The following is an 18,043-nucleotide window of genomic DNA, read 5'->3' as shown; positions in this document are numbered from 1 at the left end:
AAAGATAGACCAATGAATCTCAAAATAACAAGATGCAAAAAGTTCACTGATTTGGTTTCAGAATTAGTATTGCAACCAACCTTCACGAAATTACCAACTGTCAAGTTTTGGTTTAGTATTAAAGAAAATATCCACAATTCTCTTTAAAAAGCTATTAAATATTGCTCTGTTTTCCTATTACACATCTGTGTGAGGTCAAGTTTTCTTCATATACTTCAACCAAAATCACATATTGCAGCAGAATGAATAGAGAAGCAGATATGAGAATCTAGCTGGCTTCTGTTAAGCCACACATTAAACAGATCTGCAAACAAGTCCTCCTTCTCACTACATTTTTCTGGGAAAATATGGTTGTTGTTTTTTTTTTTCACAAAAAATATCATTTATGTTAACATATAAGGGGTTTAATACTGTCATTTTTAAATAACAATGAATTAATCTTTTAAATTTCTCAGTTTTAATTTCTAATACAGTAAATATTGATAGATAAAACCCACATAAACAAATGTCCTTTGGGATCCTGAATAATTTTTAAGAGTGAAAAGGGGTCTTTAATCTAGAAAGTTTGAGACTCTGCCCTAAGGTTTTGATCATGGAAGCCTTTCTCTGTGTAACAGCTTGAGGATATTCTATGCAACATACAATAGGAAGCGCACACTCGTGTGGTCCTTGCAAAATTATTCCTTCATGTGCCTCCTCTCCCTACACTTTCTGCAGAGAGTTAATTTATATGCTGTCCCAAGGGTCCCCTCTCAAACAGGAGTCTGTGCTTGTGACCCTGGCAGAAATGCATATATCCTCTGGCAAACACAGGCTATGATGATCTCATCTGTTTAGCAGAGGCCTGAATCTAGAGAACTAATTCTCTTAGTAAATGTTACAAACAGTCAAGAGAAACAACAAAGAAGGTTAACTGCTCCTACAGCACAGAATCCACTGGTATGAGATACAGATGCAGGGATGTCCCCAAAACATGAAAAAATATCATGCCAGTTAAATCATGGCCAATCTGATTTACTATTCTATTTCCAACAACAACCAAAGTCACCTACATTACAAATCACTCTTTTATAAAATGATGGAAGTAATTTATTACTCTGAGTAATGACAACTGGTGTTTGTAAAAATTGGGTGGACAGCAAAAATAACCTAAGGAACTAATTCATATTTCAGCCTTGTCTTGTTAGAATATAGAATAAAGCCACTTCACTACTTTGGGCAAGACTGGATGTCCCAATTACAATATTTAATTATAAATCTCTTCCTCCTGTCAGGTACCTGACTGACTAGCCAGAAGCCCGTTTTCACGTGCCTGTAAAAGATTTTGGGAAAGAGTCAAAAGTATAAAGTGCTAAAACAACTATTCCTTGCAAAAATTCTCCCCTGGGAAACTTGTATAGAGATGGCCTGAAGTATAGACTGTCCAATTTTCTAATTTTCATGTTGGAATTTACCAAAAAAATAGGAATCATTAAGTTTTGTTTATGCAATTGTATCAGTGTCTAGTTTATAAAATTCTGCTCAAGGATGACCAGGGTCTTGTCCTGAGAGCTGAAGACACTCATCTTTGTCTCCTTTTTTTTTTTTAAGTTAAAATTTAAAATGAAATTAACATGTAATCTGTTTCCACAAACTTTCTTGAGTGAATTTTTTTTACAGCCATAAATGCTTACTAGGTCCCAGATCCTGTTCTACCTTATTTACTCCTCCAGGCAACTCTAAGATACCTACTATAATTATTCCTATTTTACAGGTGAGGAAACAGGCTCAGTTGCCTCAGACCACCCAGCTTGCCAGTAGCAGAGCTACCACTGCAACCCAGTAAGCTAAGAAGACATCCAATTATGTGGGTGAAATGGCAATGTTGATTTCATGATTAGATTGTATTTCAAAAAGCCTTCCCTATAGCTGCTTTTTAGGTTAGGCTCTATTTCTCTGTCCTCCCATCATGCCCTGTGCATGGACCAAATGGTATTTACTATTGACGCATTTATTTCCAGCAAGACTGTACTAATAGCCTCTGGTGTAGTACACAGAGCACTGATCACTGAATGAATAAGGGAAGCAACTAATGAACAAACAAAAAAATTAATCCCTACAGATCTACTTGTTCATCACTTTAATATCAAAATCAGTTTCCTGCACCAGAAGTATGCAAAATAACACAGTTGGGTGCAGGGAGAAAACATTAGCATTTCTATTTTTATTTTACATGTGAAAAATATGAAAACCTTAGGATTTCCTAACATTTTACAAATGGATTGACACCGCATCTTCACTGGGTGGCAGACACCCACATGTCTCAAAAGGCAGGGTAGGCTCCGAGGAAGGAGATTCCCCAGCTCTCAAGGTTAGCAGTGGGGCCCTCACTGTTTGTTTGCTTTCCACATACTGTGCCAAATTGTTTTATATGGACCCAATTGAGAAAGTAGCTATATTAATTATATTTTCAATTTTATCTAAACTAACCCTCTCAAATTGGACAAATGGCTTTAAATGAGTCCTGCACAGAACTGCAAATAATGCTAATACACATGGAAGCCCAAATGAACAGGAAGACAGCAGACCTTCTCATAAAATAATTTTTTCAGCCACATCAAAAGATAAAACACTAACCGTCTAATCAGATCCAATCAATATGAAATTGGAAAAAAAGCCCTGAAATTAACAAAAATCTTTGAAATACAGATTCAAATCCAATATTCTCATCAATGACCTCTGCCTAAGTGAACATTATGCCTTGAGAAATTAGCTAATAGCATTTTATACAATTAATAAACATATTTGTATTAATAGGATAAAAAATTTTGGCGATCACTGATCCAAAACTTTGCTATTCAAAGTGGGATCTGTGGATCAGCGGAATGAGTATCACCTGGGAACTTGCTAGAAATTCAGTCTTGGGGTCTACCCAGACTTGCTGAATGAGAATCTGCATTTTAACAGGATTTTCAGGTGCTTCATATGCACATTTCCATTAGAGAAGCACTGCTTTGTAACACATATCTTAAACAATATGAACCCTAACACTGCATGTCTTTTTTTATAGTTTTTGACAAATCTCTCTGTTGAATTTTTGAATTCATAACATTATAGTTTCTAATATCTGATATCAAAAGTTCTTCAAAATTGTAATGAAACTATCCCCCTAAACCAAGAATCCAGTAAAATAATCTATACAGAAATGAAGCATCTCCTTTATTAATTCCAGTATACCTAAAAGAGTTTTTCTGACCCACATACAAAAAAAAAAAAAAAAAAAAACTCCATCTTGCTACACCTTAACTCTTTATGATCCCCACCTCAACTTACTTTTGTTTGATCATCAGCCTTGAACACATAGCAGATGCTCTGCTGACTGGCTGCATCTTCCTTAATCAGACAGGCAAAGTAACTTGGGTCGTGACTGTTGTGAATCAGCTTGTGGACATGCTGAGGCTTACAGTCAAATAGGCTTGAACAGATCAGTGGATCCCACTGCTGACTTTTCCCGGGCTCAGGATCACACCTCAGTCCAGAGGGTGAAACACAGAGTCGGACTTGCTTGGTAGCAGGCTCCTTCTTGGAAGTCTGTCCGCTGAGTTGTCGCACCTCTGCCACAACCCAAGGCAGCATGGGCATGGTGGTCAGCGAGTGCACAGCCAAGGAGCCCACCAGCTGAAGGCCGAAGTCCACCGAGACCTCGTTAGGAAACGGATGTCTCCTTGCCGTGAACGTTATTGGTTCCATCTTGGGAATGATCTGGAAACTCAGCAAGACGTTGCCAACTGTTTTCTATGTTAGACCAAGCAATCAGTTTCACACACTTTTGGTGCAGAATCCTGGGGGAGAAAAACAGAGGCATTAGAATTTAATGAAGTCACAGCAATAGCTACTTTCAAAGAGTTATTATTTCAGGAAGAACCTTAAGGTCTAAAAACCCAAATGTGAGAAGAAATGGATATTAGCTCAAATAAGCTGCTCCACTTAGAAAGAGCTTTCTTAAAATTGTATTATGTATTAAAATGTGGAGAAGACATAACCGTCACACTCATTAACGGTTACAAAAATTCCAGTGGGAAACCACTGTTCAACATAAGCCTGATAGAATCCAACCAAGGCAAGCACAATAGAAACAACATAGCACAGCTCTGACAGTTTTAAATACTGCTGTATTATTTAACACCTATTTCAAGGAGTTTTTAAAAATGCAGGACAGGTGATTCCCCCCCAAAAAAGAAACCTTGTGAGAAAAAATATAAACTATTTTATCATCACAGTCTACTGGGCCAGACCAGTTTTAAACAGCTGACTTTACCACTTATGATATTACTTAAATCTTAAAAGGCTCTCCCTGACAGGTTTTGAATTACAAATTCATATTCCATGAACACTTACTCAGTGCCTATTATGTTCCAAACACTCACAAACATGGCTTTATTTAATTCACGTACCACAACCCTCACCCCAACACTTTGCCTCTAGTCAACAGAAGACGTCGCTTTTACTTGAACTCGCTCAACTGCACTGCCATCCTCACCTTCAACAACTGCATCTGATGCATCCTAACTTCTTGTCCCACTGGATGACAAAACTCTTCCATCCAAAGCTAAGCCATCTATAGGATCTCACACCCTCTCATTTACTCATTTGCTCTCATATCTCTAGGTTCTCACATATCCCCCTGGGCACATATACATTTAATGGGGAAATCACCCTGAAGGCAGGAACTACATCTGTCTTATTCACCATTGTATCCTCAGTGCCTGGCATAGCACCTGACTCAAAGTAGGAAAGTAGGGGCTCAATAAATATTTTAAAGGAGTGAATGAAGTCTCTGCCATCCTAAAAAAAATAAGATACTCTCCGTTGGCCTCCAAACTTCCCTAGCCATAACTCTTTCTTCCATACACATTCTACAAGGTAAAGCCTACCCTTGCTGTCTCCATTTCCTGCTGCCCATCCACACTTGGTTTGAAAGGTCTCAACCTGGATTGTAAGGTCAGATGCACTAGAGATACCTTCAAACTGTTCCCATTAAGGTAGCCCAGATTCTCTTGCCTCTGAAATCCAAAGGGGGCTTTTCAGTCCTTAACTGCCATGGCCTCTCTGATGGATTTCCCAACGTTGAGTGCTCTTTCCTTCTTGAAACTCTTCTGGTTTTCAAACTACCTCTCTGGTTCCTCATTTTCAGGTTCCTTTGACTCCTTGACTCCATCCTCTCCCCTCATTCCACCTGCTTAATTTGGGTGTTTTTGTGTGTGTGTGTGGTCAACAACCTAGTTCTAATACTGATAACATTAGCTAACATTTATTGAGTACCAGGGACTTCGCATGCTATCTCATTTAATCTTCGTAACAACCCTACCAGTTAGAGACTACTATTTTTGCCATTTTATAAACAAGGACATTGAGAACTGTCTCTTGTCACACACCCGGTCATGGGGGAGGTTAGGCCTGATCCTCAAGCCCGTTCTCTTAACTGTACACACAAGAATGCATTGAACACATATATCCTGATGACTCCTACCACTGAGGCCTCCTGCCTGAGTTCCAGATCAGTATAGGCTATTACAAATTTTCATCTTGACAGCCTAGCGGTACTTGAACCTCAATTTAGTTATTTTTAAACTAACCCAGTCTCACCTCCTTCCTTCCCAGAACTCTTCCCTCCTATAAGCTTATGAACAGCATCACCATCCATTTTACGGGCCAAGCCACAAGCTGTGACAGATTCCTCCATCACCCTATCACTGTGTCTAACTGAGGCATCTAAATATATTTTATCTTTACTCACCTAGGAAAAAAGGTGACCCAATCTTCAATGCATACTTCACATATTTGCTAGAGTATTTAACCAACAGAGAAAACTTACTATGTCACTCCTCTGCTAAAGATCCCTTAGTAACTCCCACTCCCCATAAATGCTTAAACTCTTCTACATGGCACTTAAGGTCTATCTGGAATCTGATCCAGCCTATTTCTCCAAGCCCATATTCTACCACGTTGTCTCCCCCTAAATGCCCCCCATGCAACTTTTGGCTCTGAAGGTAGAGAACCACTTACAGTTTCCTCTCTCCCTCAAATATAATACCTATCACAACCTGTGCAGGGTCTAAAAGTTCACCCTACTTGCAAGCCAACAATTTAGCCTGCCACAGTTTCATGGATGTTGGCAGAAGACATGGACTCCCAGGTCAGAGGCAAAGGGCAATTTATTACTCAGAGCAATAGCGATAGCCAGAGTATCAGCATTTGCGTCAATTCCTTGACTTCCAATTCCCACGAGGTAATGCAAAGGGGACCCAGTGGCACCTGCACATCCAGTGGGCTATGTTACAGGAGAAGGACCGGAGCTTAGGGAACCCAAGTGTTTTATAAGGGGGACTAAGCATATCTGCCCTATGCTCTGAGGGAGACACTGTCTCTGTCTTCCAAGGTTGTTCACTACACAAACATCCTTGGAGAGCTGGTCTACAACCAAGGCAGACAGTGCCTCTGCTCGCAAGACACACAGATCTCAAGAGAGCCATGAAGAATCATCTCCCAACAATCCCCACACTTGTCCCCTAAGCTAATTTCAACTCATATTGAAGTCATAGCTCAAGCAGTGTCACCTCTATCACCCAAGATGATTTAGGCCCTCCATCACCATGTCCTTCTGCACTTTGTACCTAATCATCATATGTTTTTTAAGTGTGTGAATGGGGTCTCCCAATAAAATTGTGAGTTCCGTAAACTCTTAAGGATTTGGGTTTCAGTATTCAAATTGTAAACCGTTTCTGAAAGAAGCTGAAGTCTATTCTTTTCACTTTTTGTTTTCCTATATGACATTTTTATATACACTGAGTGAATTTTTATAATATAATTTGCAATGGTTCAGAGTTAATTTTTTATTTTAAATATATAAAAGTTCAAAAATAAACCCATACTGTATTTAGAGTTCCAATATATTTCATGAAAGTGTATTTTCTATCTCTTTTGCCTTTAAAGTACAGTATTTCCTGATGATGAAAAAGACCTGAAGTTCATATAATGCCATAAATAATGGTCTCTCTGGTTTTTTTTCTCTCTCAGCTACAGGTGAAAGTGGCATTAAATGTCTGGCTCAACTTCCACTCCTGTAACTGAATAGGTTTCAAGTTCTAACCGTTGACAGCTGCTAATCCCAAGACATGTTTAAAGAAGTACTAGAATTATTACAAAGGATAGACCTGAGACTTATCAATTATTGTAAATGAGGCAGTTATTAAGATGGTGGCAACAATCACAGCAGAACTACTTTCAGTTTTCTTATAAGGTTATATGTACATGGCACAAAAAATTACTTAATTTCAAACACTTGGTAAAAAAAAAAAATCAATCATCAAATTAGTTCTACCATTTCACTGACAAAATGATATGAACGCCTAAAGTTTTCACTTTCCAACCAGCTGTGACACATTCTTAGTTGGTCTATAAAAAGTAGATTTGTGCATTATCAAATTATAAGCTCTAACAAAGACAAGTCAGAATTATTTATAAGCAATTCAGATTCTACTGATAGAAGATTCGTGGTAATTCCAACTAGGTGAAAAACTGTTTGCATTACCTCTCAATGAAAAATTCCATGAAATAGATGAACTATTCAAATAATATCAACAAACCATTAAATTATTTTTAAACTATCTCAATCCACATCATTTACACACAATCTCTGATGCTTCTTTAAAGCCCCAGGTGGAACCACTTATTCCAAGGAGTCCTCTTACGTTTCATACCTTCAACAAGAAATACTGTGATCTGCTATGCCACTGAACTTCTATTTATAGTCTTGTTATTAGCATCATCTATGTAAAGTCTCTATCTCTTTTCAGAGATCCTCTGTGTTCTAAATAACTCCTACATAGTACAGTCCTTAAGCACAGTAAGTACCAAAAGTAAAAAGCTCTCCTTTCATTAGAACAGTTTCAATAATCTTGTTAGTATGTCCTGCTATGCTAAACAGCTCTGGAAGCACACACTTAGAATCATAATCATACAATTTTAAAACTAGAAAGGTCTCTTTTAGCCATTTAGAAAGTTCTCTCATATTTGAATTGAGGAAACTGGGTTCCGGGGAAGTTAAGTGGCTTATCCAAGGTTAGTGGCAGAATTAGGACAACCCAAGTCCTTGACTCCCATCCAAGTACTGCAAAGAAGTCAAGTTTCTGAACTTCTCCAAATTATCAAGCTTATTCTTCTAAGAAAATGGAACAAGATCACTCATCTCTAAGTTTTCTTCTGCCTCTAAAATCTGATTACTCTAATTTTCATAATGTATGATACCAAATGTCCCCAGCATTGTGTGGGGATAGAAAGCTGCTCTAATCTTCCCCTCCAGAACAGAAACGTGGGAGAGGCACATGACGACAGGATGGGACTTACTGATCAGGAAGTGAGAGCAGCACTGGTGGGAGTTAGTAAGCTCCCTTTTGGGAACCCCCTCTCTTTCCTGCCCCTCCACTTCCTCCCAGCAAAGCCATGGGGGGGGGGGGGACGGCCCTCCGATAGCTAACAATACTTTAGCCTCTGCAGTTTCAGCCCTCACCGCCTCAGAAATGCTTGCAGGAGGGGAGGAGGGAGAAAGAGAAGGGGGGAGGGAGGTGTGCTGGCAGCCTCTAGCTTCTAGGACAGGTTAGGAACTAGCCAATCTTGACTAGCTGTTGGGGACCCCCCGGATGGGCAGAAAGTTCCTGAGTGGCCATCCCCTTCCTCACCCTCGTGAATCAATGGTTTAATTTTTGTTGTTGTTGTTCTTTACACACAATAGAGTAGATGCGCACCTGAACAGAATTACACTACAACCTCAAGTACTCTAATCTTGTGCAGTAAGATCACTGGGTTAGCCAAACTATTTTTCTGCTTCCTCCACAGAACCCCACCCCAACTGCAGTGGTGTGTTGCTCACCCAGGAATGCCCGCAGGCAGCAAAGATACTTAGAGCCATAGGGTATCTCCTCATCCTACCAAAGTCCCCAACCCAGTGGTTCTAATCTCCTCCTAATCAGGGACACTTCTGTTTTGGGGTGCACGCCTCTAATTTGACAGGTAAGTAATGATGTTTTTCCATGATTTCCTTTTTACATAAATCAGAGCCAATTCAAGGTAGCCCGTTAGAATGTCTCTGCCACTTGCGTGCATTCTGTTAGGCTTGATTGCACAGGATAAAGGGTAGAGGGTTCCTAGCTGGCTGGCCTTCAGGGATTGTGCATGACCTTCCATTCTGCATGGCTGCTTTAGGTAATGCTCCTAAGAGTAATAATACTAATAATTAACACACAATAGCACTTGCTAAATGTGTCTAATAACTGAATTAACTATCACAACAACCATGCACAATAAGTACTACTAATATCATCCCTGAGTTAAAGATGAGGAAGTTGTGGCACAGAGAAGTGAAGTCACTTGCCCCAGTTCAAAGTCACACTAGTAGAACGTGACATAAATAGACTTTGAACCCAGGTGGCTCAGCTGCAGAGTTCGGGTTTGCCACTTGGCTAAAATGACATCTGTTGGCCAACTACCACTTGGACATTTTACATATATAATCTATTGTACACTCATCAACTCTAGCTATGAAATAGTGAAGGTGGGATTTGAATCCAGGCCTGTATTATTCCCAAACCCCTGTTCTTTCCAATACAACAATATCCCTAGAAGAGAATAACCTTTAAATATCTTTCTAGTAGACAGAGGGGTTGGTCTTATTTTTAAATTTTGCTTGGCCTCAATAATCCAAACCTAATGTCAAAGTTATACTAAAACAAATAAATATAATCATAGCAATAATATTTATTGAGTTCTCACTATGTGCCAGGCACCGTTCTAAGCACTTTATGTGTATAAACTCATCAAATCCTAACAACAAACCCATAAGTGCTTACCGAGTTTGGAAATTTGGAATCACTGATCATATAAACTGTGCTCCGAAATAAGTACATTCTCTTTGTAAGAGAAAAATAGCTGCTGCTTGTGTCAAAGGAAAACAGCACATTCAAAAGTAAATGCCTCTGCACTGGTGCTAAAACACATTTCCTATGTTCTGTGCAGCATCACTGACAACTAGGTGTCAAAATTATCTCATATGGCCCACATATGACTAATCTTTTTCTAAACACTTGAAACCTGAAAAAGGACACAATGCCCTTAAACCTAAGAACCTATCAAATGGAAATCTCAGTTTGGAAAAGTCAAAAACCTTACACATGGAAACCTTAACGTCTTTCATGAAGAGTCTGGCTTAAAAACAGTTTTATGGGAATGTAGGGTTGGAGAGCGGAAATGAGGATGAAGGTCAGAAAAGGAAATGGTAAGGTAACAGTTCTGCACTGAGAGCCTAAATCCTTTGCATCACTAGAGAGATGTGAACAGCAACACTCCTTGTTGCTACATGAACCAGACACAAGACACACAATTGTTTTAATGAACAGATTCTGCTTCTCCAAGCTTTAATGACCAAGAGAAGCAAAGAGTCGGGAATCATATCAAGCACTGGGATCAACGCGGCCATTAAACTTGAGAAGGGCAGCATAGTACACCAGGAAAAGGGCAAAGAGACCTCTGCCCAGGAACACATACATACTCATTCTTAAGCCCCCAAAAGGGCTGCTACTTATTTTAGGTTCCCGGGGGAGGAAAGGTTGTGATTTGAAAAGAGTGGAGAAAGGGGACCTTGAGAGAAATGCTGTGAACAGAGTAACAGGAGCTTGAGGGAGCTTGAGGGAGCTGCCATTTTGTGAGATACAATTAAATACTTATTCAAAGACAGGACCCTCTCAAGCTCCCTGCTCTCCTCGCTTCCACTTATCCTACCTACCAAGAAGCTGGTGTCCATAAAAGCAAGCATCCCTACTTCAGGCACCAGAATGACTGGGCATGCCAGTGGCAGCAGGAAACAGGCAAGATCTGTGCTGGCTGGGGCTGGTAAGCGCCAGTGCTTACCAGTGATACATCCAGAAATACGGTGGAGTTCAAAAAATGAGCAGCCCTCCCACACCTGGCTGTCTCCACTCAGGGGTACATTAGATGCAACTGCAGCCTTTCTGGCCAAGGCTGTGTTTCAGGGAGGTGGAGAGAGGGACTGTCAATGGCTGGATGATAAGGGAGAAAGGGCGAGCTGCATTTCTTCATACTCATCCTTTCCTCCTCCTACCCTCTGGTACTATGACAAACTATGCTACGTGAAATTACAAGTCAATACTAGCAAGACTGCCACCCAACCAGAAATGTTACTATGGTGAAAGGGGAAAGTGCTAAAGCTCTCAGTGGGAAAGAAAATGGTAGACACTGGCAGGAAGTTCCACTGCAAAGCTTTACTTTAATGCTAATAATTTATAAGTACACCAACGAATTTTGTCTATATTTTACTGGTTTACAAGTGGCTACTGGACAAATCCACATAAAGGTATCTGTTTTAATTACCTCCTGATGATCTTATCTCCTGCTCTGAGCCAAATTTAGCCCCCTTTTTCTCTCCTGTGCTCAATTCGGTTTCAGGATACAACATATAAACACTTGTATGCACTTCATAAAATGTTCGCTAAACACTTTACACAGGGTGCTCTTTAACTCACAGCTATGCCCACTATCCAGTAGCTCATGAATGTCAATGGTTACTTATAGATAAATCTGGAGAAAAAACAATTTTTACAGTCTTATTTCTTTATAATTCACTAAGGGAAAAAAACAACAAGAAACAGACCAACTCCAGTCTGTGGTAGCATTCAATTTCAAACAGTTGTAAAACACCTTCTAACAAAAGCAGTCAAAACGTTTTTATCCAAATACTTTCATGCAACGTCCTTATCCCTGAGGACAGTCTTCAGGGTTCCCAGAAGGAGCTGATCATGAGGCACACCTCCTCAAGAACGGCCATCAAGACGCTAAGGGGCAGAACTCACCTTCTCCAGGGATACATAACCCATGGGCCTGATAGAACATGAGGTCTTTTCAGAAACATGAAAAGTCATTCTGAAAGGTGGATTCCCAGCCTCTTGGAACCTCCCTCCTTTCATACTGCCACTCCCGTCCCTCCCACCCAACAGGCCCCCAAAACACAGCAAAACCCAAATGTGGCCACTTTCCAACTCCTACCAATCCATGTCTCAGGAAAAGAATAAATTTCTGCCTTCTGAAAGATGGGCTTTTCATCATGACCTCTGTGTTCACCTTATGTTCCCTTATGTTCATGGCAAAAAGTTTAGATTTATAGAGACAGCTGAGTTTCTTGGATGTGTCCCATTTGAACCAGGTCATTTTAAAATGCTCTTTCAGTGTCTGATTATATTAATAAATGAACTCATTCCATAATCTAAAAGGAAGAATGAGAGAACTATGAAGTGTAGGACACTCTGAAAATTAAACTTGTGAAACTAAGAACCATCACTTTCAATTTCTTCCCCGTTTTAAGCTACTTCAGAGTATACGCTATTTTAAATAAAACTACAAGTAAAGCCACATCTAGGTGATTTCAAACAAAAAGCCACTTTTCTTTTTTTAAAGCAACGTGAGGCTAAGTTTGAGGGGTCTCATAATCACACAGCGATCAGGAAGCTGCTAGAAACAATTAAGCAGGGTTTCAAAATGACTGGTACAGGATGTGCCCAAAGAAAGACATGTTGTGCGCACTGGCGGAGCTGCCAAAGTTACTGCTGCAAAGTACCCTGAACTTTTAAAGGGCAGCATGGTGTCACTCTGACCACCTTCCTACCACTTTGGTCGCCCTACAAACACGATTGTCCTTGAGATACTTAGCGGGCGGTGGGAGATACGAAGACGAGTGAACTGGAGATGAGGAGAGAGGAAGCCCGCCGGGGCTCCCTGGTCGTTCTGAACGTGAAGGTTTCGCTTTCGTCCCAGTTGGGGGCAGCGAGGGGGCAAAGAGCTTCCCGCACGCCCCCGGAGCGGCGGGGACCGCAGAAACGCCCCCCCAGCTACGGGATTCTGGCGTCTCCGCGGGCCCGGCCAGGGTAGGGGCGTGCTGGGGGTGGGGGACGGTCGGGAAGCCCGGGGAGGAGCGAGCGGGGTGGCGTGCGCGAAGCTCCCGGAGGGCGCCTACCTGTGCCGACGCGCTCAGAACCCCGGGCTGGGCTGGGGTGCGCAGGTGCCCGGGGACAGCCGGGGAACGAGCTGGGCGGGCGGGGCGTCCATCGTGCCAAGTTGGTTGCACTCTTCCCGCCGCAAGGGGCTGGAGGGTCCTCTCCGCACGGCTCCCGCCTCCTCTCTTCTAGCTGAGGACGCGGCCGGTCCCGCGGCGGCTGCAGCAACAGGCACCGTGCGCGCGGACGACGGCGGCGGCGGTGGAGGAGGAGGAGGAGGTGGTGGTGTCTGCGCGCGGCTCGCGTTTCCTCCTCGCTGGCTGGGCAAGCGCGGGGGAGGCGAGAGGAGGGCAGGAGCCGGGATCTCCCGACTCGGTCCCCGGGGAGCCTAGAAGGGGATGCAGTGCCCTCCTTCCTCCCCCCTGAGCCTTGTGACTCTGCTTGCGAAGCACGGCCCGGACGGACCAGTCACACACGTGCAACAGCTGCTGCAGTGCGGGTCCGCCGCGGCCTCCCTCCCCGCCCTTCCCCTCCCCTCCCGGGCGGTCCATCCTCAGCCCGCCCCGGGGACTCCAGCCCTGGTCAGCAGGAAGGTGGGGAGGGTGCGCGGAGCGGCCTGGGACACCGCCCCATCCAGCTGCAGCGCCGGGTCTGGGCCGTGTGTGTGCCTCTGCGCGCCGGGGAAGCGGGGCCCCGCGCGTGATTAAGGCCCTCGCGGCGCGACGTGCGGTTTCACACCCTGTCCTCGGCGGCGTATTTATAGCAGGTGGCCCAGCCCACCACTCGCCCGGCCCACGGGGCTCTCAGCAGGTGGCACTGCCAGCCCTCTCTCTCTGCTCTCCCGCGGTGGCTTCGCCTTATCTGCACCCTCACCTTTGCCCTCGGAAATAGACATGGTGAAAACTGCACAGAACGTGGAGAGGCGACCAAGCCTCCAGGTTCCTCTGCATCACCGCTTCTCCCTGCCCCAGGGTTAGATAATGGCAGGGAGTGAACTGAGGCACGGGTGTTCTATGGGGAGCTGGCAACCAGGGCAGGGAAATCATGGCCTTGGGGAATCAGCGAAGGCTGAAGTACACACACACACACACACACGCACGCACGCACGCACGCACGCACGCACATATACATCAGCAAACTTGCCCCTGGATCCGAGTGTAGGGAGAGAGGGCTGAGAAAGGGGGCTTCTTAGGATTAGGGATGGCAGTGTGCAGGAAAGAGTCAAGCCTCCAAAATCCCTGTCCCACCAGGTAAATAAGGGCAGTGCTGAGGAAAGTAGGGACATAACACTGTCTCCAGACAAGTGAACAGGAAGAATAAAGGAGAGGGCTGTGGGGGGGTAGGTGTGGGGGATCAGGGCCCTGGAGATACCCAGGTGGTATGTTTTTCACATAGGGTAGCTGGAGGCCCAGTTTAGGGAAGTGGCTGAGTGTTTGAACTGCACCACTAGACTTGAACTCAAATCCCAATTCCTCAACTGGTGTGGCTTGGGCAAGCTGCTGGACCTCCTGGTTTTTGTTTGCTTGCCTGTCAAATGGGACCCATACACACTTTACAGGATCATTATGAGGAAGAAGTGAGAAAAATGTATATAAAAGTGTTCAGCACTGTGGCACATTCATAGGCCTCAACTGACAGCAGCAGCTATTGCTAGGGTGGCCCAGGTGGCAAATGGAGAGCTGTCTTACTTTGCCAGGGCTGCTATAACACAGACCGCAGACTGGTTGGCTTAAACTACAGGCATTTATTGTTCCACAGTTTGGGCGGCTACAAATCAAAACCTAGGTGTCGGCAGGCCATGCTTTCTCTGAAGTCTGTAGTGTTCCAGCGGTGGGTTGCCAGCCATCCCTAACGCAGTCTCTGCCCCTCTCACCTGGCCATTTCTCTCCCGGTCTGACTCCTACTGCTGTGTCCAAATTTCCTCTGCTCATGAGGACCCCAGTCATACTGCATTAAGGCCCACCCTGATTCAGCTGGGCCCCATCTTAACTACTAGGATCTTTGAAGTTCCATCCACTGGGCTGGGGTTTAGGACCTGAGCGGTTCTTCATGGGGGACATGATTCAGTCCTCTACAAATGTCATGGTGCCCCCACCCCACCCCCTAACCAGGAACAGTGTGTTCTTAGAAGCTGCCTGAGGCTCTTGGAGCCTTTTTGGTTAGAAATCTCTTGTTGGTTTTCCTGATTTCTCTAGATGCTCACATCTAAGGGATGTATATTTAAGTGGAACACAAAAGTTTTACCTGCAACTTGATTTAAAACTTTCATAATAGTAGTAGCTATCATTCACTGAGGGATTAGTCTGTTTGGAGCATTGTGCTAGGCATTTTATATGTGTTGTCTCTAATCCTCATAAAAAAAAACTCTGCAGGGCAGGGATTATTAAATCAATTCACCTAATGAGGAAACTAAGAAGTTAGTGCCTCTTGGATGACATAGAACTAGTAGGTGCTGGAATCCCCAAGATCCAAAACTCCTTATAACACACTGTCTTATAGGACTTAGCTCATTCTTTGCTGTAGCACAGTTATTTGTGTAGTTGGCCTTAAATCCTTTTTTAAAAGAGGTGAGGAATAAATATAGATATAAATACTCTAATGAATAGAACATTTTTGGGGGTTATGGAATTGTTCTACTTTAGGTTACAAGACCAAGTAAAGCTGCTAAGCCATGTCATCATCTCTTGGATTATACCATAATTATTTCACGGATGTTTTTGTTTCCAATTCAGTTGTACACTTGTTCTCTCTCCCTCTCTAGTGGCTTACTGAACACACCTCCAGAATGCCAGGATGACAAGGCCGATGCACTGTTGTTCAGTTTCATTGACACCCCTAAACTGCCTTTCATAAATGGCCTGACAAATGATGGCTGCAACTATTACTGATGGTCCTGCCTGCCTGCCCCTGCTCTTGGGAGAAGTCAGGGAAAGGGGCAGGGATGATGTGCAGAACTCTTTTTACAGAACATCCTGGACAAAACCATCTCTCATCCTGCCACTCCACTCCCTTTTCTTTTCCTCGCCTACCCCTCTCCCCTCACCCAACTCCTCCTCCACTGCTAGTTCCATAGCGCTAGATGGCTTAGGTCTACCCAGGTCACATAGGTACAAGGAGTGGGGGTGGGGGTCTGGCCTGGGCCCCTGTCTCTCATGCTGTTGTAGTGGTGGGGGAGAACAGTTCTTCCCCCGTCCCACTGCTGAAATCTAGGAAGTTCTAGCTCAAGATTTATAAATTATTGACAAATGACCATTTGCCCTGACTTCTGACCTGGATTAGGGGAGGACCATGAACCTGTGAGAAGCAGTGATTTCTGTCTCACTGTTCCAGTTGCCAGGGACAGTTAGTGCCCTGCCTCTAGGAATAATCGTGAGGGATTTTATAATACTTTTAGCTTCCTGGAGATCAAACTCCCTCTACGATATGTGATAAGGACTCTTAACCTGTTTTTGTTTGTTTGTTTGTTTACTTCTGTAAAGTATTGTCTCAAAGAGTAGAGGACAATCTGCCATCCAACCTGCCTGCACTCGGGGTTCTAGAAGCTCTGGAAGAAATGGTAAAGGGGGCTTTGGGACTTACGGTGATACCTGGGATAGCAGGGTAAAGATTGTCAAACAGGGAGAGGAGGTCCACATTGTCCCAGTACAGAGTGAAAAAGCAAGAGCTAACCACTCAGCTCTTAGCTGCAAATGCCAGTGCTCTGAGAGGGAAGCAGTTCTTTTCCCTTGATGTGTAGATACATGGATCCCAGCGGAGCTGGCGCCCTGCCATAGAAGAGGCATGGGGCAACAGGGCCTTGGTGACAGCAACAGAGAGCTCCCCTGGGACACAGGAAGCTGCTAGGTTGGTAGTACTTTAAGTCACCAATAACAAAACTTAGTAGGGATTAGGCCAAACACTGATGTGATTCTGCTTGGACACCCTGATTCTCCTGAGGAGTGTGGTGCAGGAGCACAGGAGTGTGGCCGAGGAATGCATGGCATTTAGTTTATTTCAGTTGCTGACCCATTGGCTCAGTGAAAACCTCTGGTGGGAAGGGATCAACAAACACAGTTATGTCTGAACAACTTCTACCCCTCCAGGTGGTTCTGAAATCCTGCGGTGGATCATTCTTTTGGAGCTTCCCCTATAGCCTCTTGCTTAATTTATTTATTTGCGGCATAATCAGTTGTTCTCTGCCAAAAGCCAGGAGCATATCAGCTATAAGACGGCTGCAGAGTTCTAGAAAATTGACAACATTGATGCCATTATGAAAAGATCCCAGAATACCATTAAATCAAGTGGGAAGCTCAGACACTGAAAGAAAACTGAGGCCACTTTACTTGTAAAAACTGAAGGGAAACATATATAAATGTAGAACAAAAATCTTTGATTCACGTAGAAAAGAGATCTTTAATAAAATTACTCATTGTTAAATCTATCCATTTCTTTTTTAATTTTCATGGTAGTTAGGAATCCAAACACTAATTATTGCTGTGATACTTTTTCACTTAATTCCAAAACATTTACTAGTAAAGTAAAAAATCATAACTAGTGGGCCCATTTCCAAAATCAGCATAAATAAAGGTAAAAAAATTAAGCGTATACTTGATAGAACCCTAGGATAATAAAATGGTTTCACTGGGTAGGTTTGTTCCCGTTAATTGATAGTGACTTTTTGGAGACCTTGGTGGGACGGTTTGTAAGGCAAGTCAAAGCTTGGTGGTAGAAGGTGTAAGATTGAGAAGTAGCATCTGTTTCAAGCATGGGAGAAGGCAGCATTGCAGCACCTATGCTGGGTAATTTGCCAACCCTGCCAACCCAAGGTATAGGTATTAGCATCCAAACAGTATGTTAAGTCATCCCAGGAAAAGGGCATGAGAACAAGTATCTTAATTAGAAGTAAGAAATACTTTTCATGACAAGAAAATGAAATGAACTCAAGATCAAAGCTGGCATTACATTGACTTGCTTAGAATACTAAGTACCTGAAATTGTTTTCTAAAAGGAATAAGAATGATAACATA

General features: G+C 43.2%; 1 protein-coding gene across 3 annotated transcripts in view; it reads right to left on the bottom strand.

The window, feature by feature from the left end:
• The window catches only part of TBC1D1 (TBC1 domain family member 1), a 238,182-nt gene extending 224,661 nt beyond the window's left edge, over positions 1-13,521 (bottom strand). The window contains exons 1-2 of one of the 3 annotated variants that reach the window (XM_037829562.1): positions 13,058-13,521; positions 3,313-3,821 (exon numbers count right to left, since the gene is read on the bottom strand). In XM_037829562.1, the coding sequence (XP_037685490.1) occupies positions 3,313-3,729 (417 nt within the window). In that variant the 5' untranslated portion in view covers positions 3,730-3,821; positions 13,058-13,521. Of the gene's footprint in view, positions 1-3,312; positions 3,822-13,057 lie in introns of those variants that run through there. The other 2 variants (XM_037829563.1, XM_037829564.1) reach the window with 2 other exon arrangements.
• Positions 13,522-18,043: the final 4,522 nt, after the last annotated feature.

This window comes from Choloepus didactylus, chromosome 3, assembly GCF_015220235.1.
Source record: "Choloepus didactylus isolate mChoDid1 chromosome 3, mChoDid1.pri, whole genome shotgun sequence".
NCBI lineage: Eukaryota > Metazoa > Chordata > Mammalia > Pilosa > Megalonychidae > Choloepus > Choloepus didactylus.
The sequence above is the reverse complement of the archived record's forward strand: the minus strand, read 5'-3'. Positions and strand labels throughout refer to the sequence as shown.